Source organism: Panicum hallii, chromosome 2 (assembly GCF_002211085.1).
Source record: "Panicum hallii strain FIL2 chromosome 2, PHallii_v3.1, whole genome shotgun sequence".
NCBI lineage: Eukaryota > Viridiplantae > Streptophyta > Magnoliopsida > Poales > Poaceae > Panicum > Panicum hallii.
The window spans coordinates 30,079,508-30,089,427 of NC_038043.1; the positions used below are offsets into that span (position 1 = coordinate 30,079,508).

A 9,920-nucleotide genomic window follows, 5' to 3' on the forward strand; every position below is an offset into this window, starting at 1 on the left:
CCATGTATGAATAGAATTTGGAGATAATGCTGAAAACTATGAGAAAGCTGTACCAGATAATGACAAAGGGAACATTCTGATTTTTAAATGATCAAGACTACCATGAATACCCAATTGTGCATTAAATTGGCTGACATGCTCCCATGTGGTTCTACTATCCTCCTCGGTGAATTTAACAAGTTCCAGCACCTTAAAAATGTGAGGATATGGTATACCATCAAAACTCTCAAGATAAGGTTTTTGACACACTAGAATTTTATCTTTAAGCTCTACGCGAAAGTTTCTTTAAACATAACAACCAAATCTCTTTTATGTTTTTCAAGCATCTGATTATAATAAGGATCATTTGGCTTTTGTACAATGGAGTTAGCATTATTCGACGCATAATTTGGTGCCTGGTTGGGTTGTACATATGGTGATTCCTGCAAATAACCATTGTTTGGCATGGCACTGTATGAAAAACCTGAACTTTGGGGGGAATAGGATATGTATTATATGTCATAGCAGTGTATGGAGGAATACAATAACCAGCAAATCCATTTGTTCAGCTAGGATCACCCTAAACTGGAGGCATACTAGCAACTGGTTCAGGAGACGACTGATACGCGACCAAAGCTCCAGGACCGGTCAGACCGGTTGAAACCGGTCCCCCATAACCGGTCCGGCCGTTTTGTTCATGTTGTACTGTTCTGGAGTCCTTTGACCTTCGAAATAGTTCAACGGCATGCCAAATTGAGGCGTGAGTACCGCCGATGACTCAGGAGGCATAGTGTTATGTTGTGAAGTACCAGCAACATTAGACTTAGGAGCATTACTATCATTGGCCAAGGGTTGCTTCCCTAACGATCTATCTATCATGTTTTGAATGAACAGTAGCAACATTCGTTCTTGACCATCAACTAATAAGCGACTAACTTGCTCCAAAGTAACGGGTGGTGCTGCGGTACTCACATTGGCTTTTACCTTAGCTTGCTCGTCCTCGCTCGAGACAATGATCACCTCCTTGTCCTTGGAGATGTCGCCCTTTCGATTTTTGAAGAAGTGAGATAAGAACCATCAACGTGCTTCTTCATCTTCTTTTGCTTTGCGTCGTATGTTGTCTTCTTCACGCTCCTTCATGTAGGCTTCATAAGCTTGACAATCCTCATCTGACAATTCATCAACAGTCGGCCTAGCGATATTGTTGGGATCAACCTCACTAGGTTTTGGTAGATTCACCATAGCAACAGATCCCTTCACTTTCTTCCCTAGCGGAGTCGCCAAAAAGTATGTTGACGCGAAAACGTGTCGCGCCAAATACCGAGCACCGAAAGTGCAGCACGCAGGGGCACACCTTGCAGCGCCGCTGCGCCAACCGGTCCGACCGGTATGGTGGACCGGTCAGACTGGTCTCGCCGGGGTAGCCCGTTGAGGATCCAACGAACGCCCACCCAGGAGGGACCCCATCGTGGCAGGCGCACCTTGTGTTGTTCTAGGGTCAGCAGGCCACCTAGAACATCCTCAAACGCTGTCGAGACGAGAGAAGAACATCAGGTACAGGGGTTGGAAGAGCTAGGGTTTGGAGAAGACATAAAAAGTAATGAAAAGTAGTAGATTGATATATCTCTTGATCGATTGGATACTCTCAATCAATCGCCCGTGGCCCTTTATATTTACCGGAAGGGATGGTCTTACCCCATTAGGAGTCGAACCTTATACAAATTCCGTGTCAAAATACAACTCCTAACTCGGACTGCATTGTCAAAACTGGTCTGACCACCCTAACCAACTGGTCTGATCTGGGTCAAGTTTTCTAGAAGTCATAACTCTCTCATCCGAACTCCAAATCGGACGTTCTATATATGCATTTTGATCGTCTCGACCAGAGCTACGCAATGGTGAAGTCAAATCTGCATTTTTGGCAAAGTCACCCCCAACCGGTCTAATCGGATTGTGCACACGGTTTGACCGATATGCACAGTCGTGTCAATTTTGGTCGTCAACAGAATTATAACACAGTTTAGAAATATTTACCTCAATAGAAGGTTCTCATCATATCACAAGCTCTAGACTTCACTATATAAATCAATAAGAAATGTTCAGGAATGCAAGGTTCCAAGAAATAGTGAAACATCAACCTATACACCGCTACACTAGCACTACCTGATAATGAGAGGGAACCAAGTATGATTACCCCAAATGAATTATAATAGTTCCTATATGAATCTATATCAAAGCCCTTTGCAATTTATATCAATCCGTATACAACACTATATCCATCTATTGGTGTCCAGGTAGAACTTGGAGCTACAGTCTCAGCGTATACAACAGTACTGAACTTCATCAATCAATGTCTCAATGAATTGAATGCCTAAGGCACTATGCGATTCAAGCACCTTCTTCAGATTTCTTCTTCATTTTGAGGGCAGCTTTGACGACGTTTCCCCTTGAAATCATCCCAACCTTCAGGAATGGAAATTTCATATGTTACCCACAAGAATGCTCAAAATGTTTTGTTAAGGGTATTCATCTAAAGCAAAATGAACAGGAACTGCAAGGATGGATCCACTTACTAGTTTCCCTGTGCTATCAACTACAGGTAATCTCCGGTACTTGGTTTCAAGTAGCAACCTTGTAGCAGCATCAAGATTAGTATTTTCACGCACCGCAATAGGCGAAGAAGTCATAACATCACCAATGACTTTGCCATTAGTTTTGCTTAGTAGCCTCTGTATCTCACGGAATGTCTGTAGAGCAGTGATTATGAGTTTAAAAAAAAGTCTATCACGAACAGATGACCACAAATTCATTCATAGAAGTAGTGAAAGCAAATGAGATAAATAATCTGGTAGTACAAACAGTGGAGCATGTTATCCTCATTTTAACTGCTACAGAAATATATTGTTTAAGCATGACTGATTGAGTATTCATGATGTACAAAAATGTGGTTCAAAGACTGATGGGTGCATGCGTATTATTCTAAGTAGGATCTGTATTTCTCAACATATTCCCATGAAGAAAAACTGCCTCCACATTGAAGCAGAGCAGTTCATCTCAATAGGTGGGAGGTAAGAAGGCCAGGACAAATAAAGCTCATGTGCAAAGATAATATTTTTAAATAGTAGTAATAGCTAGCCAAGATGAATAATTCAATCAATTCTCAGGCTATACAAAAGATGAAAGGTACCTTCCATGTACTATCCACATCAGGGAACATGTTTTTATTTGTATCAGCCAGTCCATTTCCTGAATCATGAGTTGAATATGATAAAGTAACAGATAATGAATGGTACCAGAACTATAAAGATGAATTGCATGATACAATAAAGTAATTGAGAAAGGATACGATTAAAGTGTTGTACGAAATACACTAAAGACAGCATGTAGAAATAGCATGGAAAATACTTTCTAAACAGCTGGTGTAATATGAATTCTTTCTAAGAAAAAGATTCAAAGTTTGAGCAAATCATAAATACCTGACATTGAGTCCAGTGCTAACAGATCATAATCTGAGACGACCCCAACCTGCAGGTGCAAATATTGGAAACATAATTGACATCAAAGATAACAATGTAATAATAACCAAGCTTATCAGTGTAATTCAAGTTACCAGAGGAAACTGAGCTAAGTTTATGCGGTTCAATAACAACAGAATAGCATCAAAAGAACATTCTAACTCTGTAAGACAGTTGGGGCAAAAGATTTAGGATAAAACTAACCAGCTTCCAATTGTCGTCAACCACAGGAAAGCCAGAAATCCTGTGCTGCACCAACAGCTCGAGGGCTACACACAAATAAACAGAACAAGTGAGCAACTTCCGAAATTACAATGCAAACAAGCACAGGCATCACACTAGGAAGGAGGGGTACCTTCATCAACTGATGTTGTAGTTTTGACGACAAGGAGATTTTCCTTCCTCGTCATGAAGTCTCCAACCGTGTAGACTCCATTGCTTTGCTGAATAAGGATGATCCAGTTATCACCAGCACAAAACTTATGTTTAAACCCATATATATATTCGATTCCGACGAGAACAATTGTCTCGGCAGAATAACACTAGATGTGTGCGCTTGCTAAAAGAGGCATGTGAATGACAGCAGTGTGAATTGCACAAGAATGACTCTTGTTATTGAATGTTTCTCTGTTTGCTTTTAAATTTGGGACTGGACACCGTCCTACTAATCTAAAGGAACATCTTTTTTGTAATACAACCGTGCTGTTAGCCTGTTACATGGAGGTTACTTCAGCAAGCGTAACTGTTCACTTGTTTTCCGGTTTTGAAGAAGAAAAGCCTCCAATTTCATCCATGGGAGGATTTTGTTAGGAAAAGGAAGGGATTGGTATCAAATCAAATCAAATCAAACATAATTAAACAATCCAATCCAACGCAGCATCAATTCAGTTTTAAAAACGGAGGGAGGAGTACTATTCTAAACAAGTGTGGGTACGAAAATAGCATCAATTCCTCTTAACCAAAGAAATTTTAGAGAAAAGTAAAAGCAAGGCAACGGTGGAGGAGGAAAAGAAAAAAGAATTAAGCGAAACTGAAAAAAGGGAAATCGATTGCCGCTTCTCACCCCGGCGACGCCTCCTGCGACTGGCGCGGCCGCTGCGGCGGCGAGCGCGCGCATGGACCTGCAGGACGCCGGCCGTCGGCCTGGCGCAACCCGCCCCGGGCGGCGCGCGGGCGTAGAAGGGCGGCGCCGGGCAGCGAGGGTGGCGTCAGAGGTGGAGAGCAGCAGCGTGGCGTCCATGGCGCCGCCGTGCATGCGCCGGGGGGATTGGGTGGTCGATCCGATCGGGGCGAGGATGGACGGCGGATGGTCGAGGCTTGATGATGAGAAGGCTGCCGAATGGATCGACTGGGGGCTATGTAGGTAGCTCTAGCTGGTGGGGAAGCAAAAGCAGAGAAGCATGCGTGTTGGGATGGGATGGCGCCGGAAGACGACGACGACGGCGGGTGGATAGGGACCGGACCATTCTCGGCCGTCCGCGGCCACCGTTTCCGTGATGAACGCTCGACTTCTGCACGTGCTCGCTCTGGTTCAACATCTCGAAGTGGTGAGAACGCGCGTGTAGCGCGATGGTAAGAAGCGTTTAGCGGTGTTGTTGATTGAAACGAGCATCACAGCTAAAGATGAAAATCATGTCGCTAACCTTGTCATCACGAACACGTTTACACCAATCGATTTTGAAAATCCATCATAATTTCGGTAGTGCGCACTTTAGCAGCAAGCATGCTCTCAAAAAGAAGAGCATAATAATTTTCATCTTTAGCTGTACGAGGTTGAGAGGTGGTGGATGATATAATAACAATCTTTTTCCAAATTATATCTTATTTTAGTCTTATCCGGAGTTAATCTTTTAAACTTTAATCAAGTGTGCATATAACCTCTACGATATCAAATAAATATACTATTAAGATATATTTTATTGCACGATTAAAAATTAATTTTATATTGTATAACTTAATGAAAATAGAGGCCTTTGATTTAAACAATACTAAAAATTGTGCGTTTTGAAACAAATGGAGTTGAGTAAACTCAGGGGTAAACACAATGAAGTTGGATACCGAAGCAACTTTGCCCGGATTCCGTGGATTCCCCGGCCATGGCGGAACGCGCCAGCCGCACGTTCACATAGATCACGCCGACCGCAACACCATCGATCTAATGACGGCGATTCAGCGGTGGCCGGCGCAGGGCAGCTTCCGACGTCACTGTTCCCCGTTCGCGTCGGCGGGCGGTCGGCCCAGTCGTATTTCGCTTCTCTCTCTCGCTCGCTGTAACCTGACGCGGATCCTGTGCTAATTTCCACTATCCGACGAAAATCCTCCATGGACACATCTGTAGATTTTTCCCCCCAGGAAGAAGCAGGCACCAGAACCCGCGGCCTTGGATGATTTTTCTCTTCTGAATTTCAACGCAAGGAACGGCGACCGCAGTTGTTGCTTCAGTTCTTTGTATTCAAACCAGGCATTTCAAGGATGGAAGGTCAGCAGGTGTAACGTGGACATATCTAAGGATACCGGAATTTATCAGGAAAAATTTATTCCTCATACGCGCTGGTGGAATGAAAGCTATCGCAGAAGGGCGCCGCCGTTACTGTTCATCTTCCCCATTGAGGACAGCAGCGGCCGAAGTTCGAGGTGGGGGGTTGCCGGGGTCCCGTGGCCACCGGCGACTTTAGATGAGAAAGGTGGAGGGTAGGGAAGTCGGGCGGTGGAGGCGGGTTGCGGGGGTGGCGTGGCGAGGCGGTGGGGACGCCACCAGCCGCCAGAGATCGGGGGACAACCGGTAGGCTAGAACTAGGGCGGGGGAGCTTGGATCGGGTTGGAGGTAATTAGCGGCGGCGGTGGAGAGCGGCGGCGGAGGCGCCGGAGCGGCACCGGAGCCGATGGGGGAGGGCGGGGGAGCAACACCCAGGGACGTGGAAATTTCTTCTGCGATGCATCCGCCGCAAATTGCAGAGAGCGATGAATAGAAACCCTCGTATTTATCATCCTCGGAAACTCCCTGAGGAAAACAAAGAGATATTCCTTATTTGTCTTTTTAGGAATACCGGGGGATGAAAAGTTCTCAACTGAATAGGATTTCCATAGATGCCAGCACGCCGATGATGGAGGGTCTGCGCAGAGCGCTAATACAAGCAGTGTGGGTAATTGCAGGCAGATTGTGATGCGTTTGGCAACTGGATGGGACAAGGCATGGGAATTAGCGGTAGAAATTAATGGAGAGAATTCCTTTGAAGTTTGATTTTTAGTCCCAGTCGCTTGTTTGGTTCATGAAGGAAATTAAGAGAGGGAGTTGGAGAGGAAATTTATATCCTCTATTTGGTGCGTGGGTTTTAACATGGAAAATTATATCATAAGTTATGATAAACGGTTGAGATAATCCATTTTCATCCTTAAATACAATTCCATCCCAATTACAACCCCTCCTATGGAAAAAGATCGGTGGGAGTTGGATCTCTAAACTCCCATTTCTTATTCCACATAAACTCACCCTCCCACAAAATAAACTTGACAATTTTAGTCTCATATCTCTAAACTCCAATTGTTTAGCAGCAATTACCCTAAACTAAACGAGCCGTTGAGTGGCAAGTAGGCGCCAGTAGTTGAACTCGCAGCATTGTGAGACAGGTAGGCGCCATCTCCAGAGTTGGACTGCAGCGTGGCACTCAATCAGCAGTAGACGAAGGTTCGGGGTTTGGTTGCGAAAGACGACTCCATGTCGATGGTTCTATAAGAGCCAACAACAGAGGAGGATCATTGTTGGGAGCGATTTTTTCGGAGCTCCTGCTTGTGCTTGTATTTTCCAAAGCTGGGTAACAGGGTGGATGTCCATCGGATCCCAACCAATGTGTCTCCAGAATCCCTGTACACAGGAACATCTGGAGATCAGGTGGTCCCCAGACTCGGCCAAGCGATCACAGATCTCGCAGGTGTCCGTTTCCAAGACATGTTTCTTCTTTAGGTTCACTTTGCACTGAATACGATCTTGGAGGAGAAACCAGGCGGAGAACTTGACCTTTGGTGCGGCGTGATTCTGCCAGACAAAGCTATAATACTCGCAGTTGGCTGCAGTGGAGGTCGCGAGTTTGTATATCCTACTGGTGGTGAGATGATTGTCCTCCATCTGAAAGTTGTCGTTTAGACTAGGGCGTTCCTTGCTCGACTCGTGGTCAGTCGCGATGCTCTTCTCGATGATCTGATTCCTTTTCTGTTCCTAACCTTGTGGCAGTGGTGGAATAGGTAAAACTTAGTGTATCCATGAAACCATGAATCTTCATTCATCTGGTCATTTAGGGGTACTTATACTGCTCTTTAGGTCGGTACACGAATGAATGGGCGTCGTGGAGACCCCAGGAATTGGGTAGGCTTCATCATGCAAGAATGAGAGGCTGCTTGGAGCCAAGAAAGGACTAGGCCGATCACCCTTGGTCTTTTTTGGCTCCTCTGCTGCTCAATTTCCTCTTGCAGACGTTCCTACATCAAGCTTCTACAAAACCCTCTATTTTTATCATACTTCCTATGAATTTGCAACATACTAGTCTACAACATATCTTTTCTTTTCTTTGCTTTTCCTCCTTTCGTTTTTCTTCTTCTTTTCAAATCTTTTTGCAAACCAAACACTTCTGAAGCACCCTAAAAATAACATGTAGATTCAGAATTATCTAAGCAGAGAACAAAGGAAGAAACACATTCCTGGTTGATCAGCTTGGGCTCCTTTTCCCACTGTTCCATCTCCCTTTTTTGGCATGGTACAACATCTAAACACTTTTGTGTACCAGAAACATACAGAAAATACAAAAATCATTAGAAATTTTGGTTCCGTTCAAGGAAGGATAATAAAAAAGAATATTTAGGTTCGGGTTCTGGAATTCAATAGAACATATGATTATTCCAATGAAGAATATTCATTAGTGAATAATGATGAGGCTAGCAATTAGAGATAGAAATAAGGATGCGATCAATGCTCGAAATTAAAACTTCGAAGAGAAAATAATCTTAGCCCGACTTATGGCATCAATTTTTTTATGGTGGACTAAAAGTTTAGAATTTAAGGCTTTGGATAGGAGAAACAAAACTCACGACCTGGTATAGTATTGACAACATGCATATAGAGGTTCTTGATAGATTTATAAATAAATAAATAAATACGTCCAAAACAAGACTTCCTAGTAAACAAATCCAACACTCAAAGTGCTAGAACAAATGGAGCATGGGTCTTGCAAAGATGAAACGAAAGCTAAGCATCACATCGAAGACTTTAACAAAGAGAATATAGCAACCGTTTCCTGGCAACGGCGCTAGAAAGCTAGTTGGGTATTTTAACGATCACAAATAAATCTGCAAGCGTACAGATACCGTTGTAGCTTTCAACCAAGAGTAGGGTATCGTATCCACTAAGGAATGTGTATATATTCTTTAAGGTTCAGGTTCGTCCAAGAACACCACACTGGCTAGAGAAAAGGGGTAGAGAGGATTCCTAAGGCTAGGAATCAAAGATAAGATTGAATTATCCTAATTGTTTACTTTGGGCTACCGGCGTCTTCCAGATAAAACCTGGCTTGTGCCGTATTGCTGGAGCAGACTAGGTTTTATCCAGGGAGAAGCTAGTAGACCGAAGTAAACAATTAGGATAGTTCTATCTTATCTCTGATTCTCAGCCTTAGGTGTCAGACCCAGGGCCACGGGACTGTGTACATGACGTAGTTTTAAGAGGTTTAAGAGATTAAGTCCGTCTTATCTCTTATTTACCTCGTTTATCTCTTATTTATCCCGTTTAAATAGGAGATAGAGCTAACCGATACAGAAGAAATCTGCTCGAGATATGTTCTGGTACGATTCCTTAGCTGGTGTTGGTTAGTATCCTTATAACCCTGGCCTCCCGGATATATAAGGGGGGACAGGGACCCTTTCAAAACAGACTATCTCTAGATCATTCCACACCTAAGGCAATACAAACCACCATACAGGACTGGAGCGTCCCCCCCATCAGGGAAGACTTTAAAAGTGTAATTTATCAGTCCCAGGAGGCTGATAACACTTTTATTACAACAGATGGTACATCACCGTACAACTCTTCGCGGTAATGGGCAGTGAAGCGCCACTATCGCGAGGATTACAACTAAAACCCACACCACTACACTAGTTACGAAAAGAGGATCATCAAAGTCTTGCGCCATGCGGAATCCAACGGTGGCCTCAACCACAGGCAAGACTGGGTGCAGAACGAAACCCTACTCGTTGTCTTCGGGGACGTAGTCTGGGTCTTCCACTGTAAAAGTAAGAATGGGGTGAGTACAAACGTACTCAGCAAGTCCAATCATACCCACGGAGGGGTTATAACAGACTTTAATGCACAGGGTAGTCCAAGGATAAGGTTACGGTTCATTTGCGGAAAACACAGTTGTATGCAGGGGTTCGTTTTAAAAG

General features: G+C 43.9%; 1 protein-coding gene across 1 annotated transcript; it reads right to left on the reverse strand.

Moving 5' to 3' along the window:
• Window positions 1-2,031: 2,031 nt before the first annotated feature.
• LOC112883112 (CBS domain-containing protein CBSX1, chloroplastic-like) lies at window positions 2,032-4,925 on the reverse strand. Its single transcript, XM_025948346.1, has 7 exons — window positions 4,558-4,925; window positions 3,850-3,937; window positions 3,699-3,763; window positions 3,456-3,504; window positions 3,167-3,225; window positions 2,553-2,726; window positions 2,032-2,442 (listed from the first exon to the last, which is right to left on the reverse strand). The coding sequence occupies exons 1-7, from the start codon at window positions 4,747-4,749 to the stop codon at window positions 2,368-2,370; spliced, it is 702 nt and encodes a 233-aa protein (XP_025804131.1). The 5' UTR covers window positions 4,750-4,925; the 3' UTR covers window positions 2,032-2,367.
• Window positions 4,926-9,920: the final 4,995 nt, after the last annotated feature.

What these genes read in the sequence shown, in the direction of transcription:
- LOC112883112 (XM_025948346.1), bottom strand. Translation starts at nt 4,749, where the DNA reads ATGCACGGCGGCGCCATGGACGCCACGCTGCTGCTCTCCACCTCTGAC. An exon ending in TCGCAGGAGGCGTCGCCGGG is followed by an intron (nt 3,938 to 4,557) that starts GTGAGAAGCGGC and finishes ATCCTTATTCAG; the next exon opens with CAAAGCAATGGAGTCTACAC. An exon ending in ATGTGGATAGTACATGGAAG is followed by an intron (nt 2,727 to 3,166) that starts GTACCTTTCATC and finishes ACTGCTCTACAG; the next exon opens with ACATTCCGTGAGATACAGAG.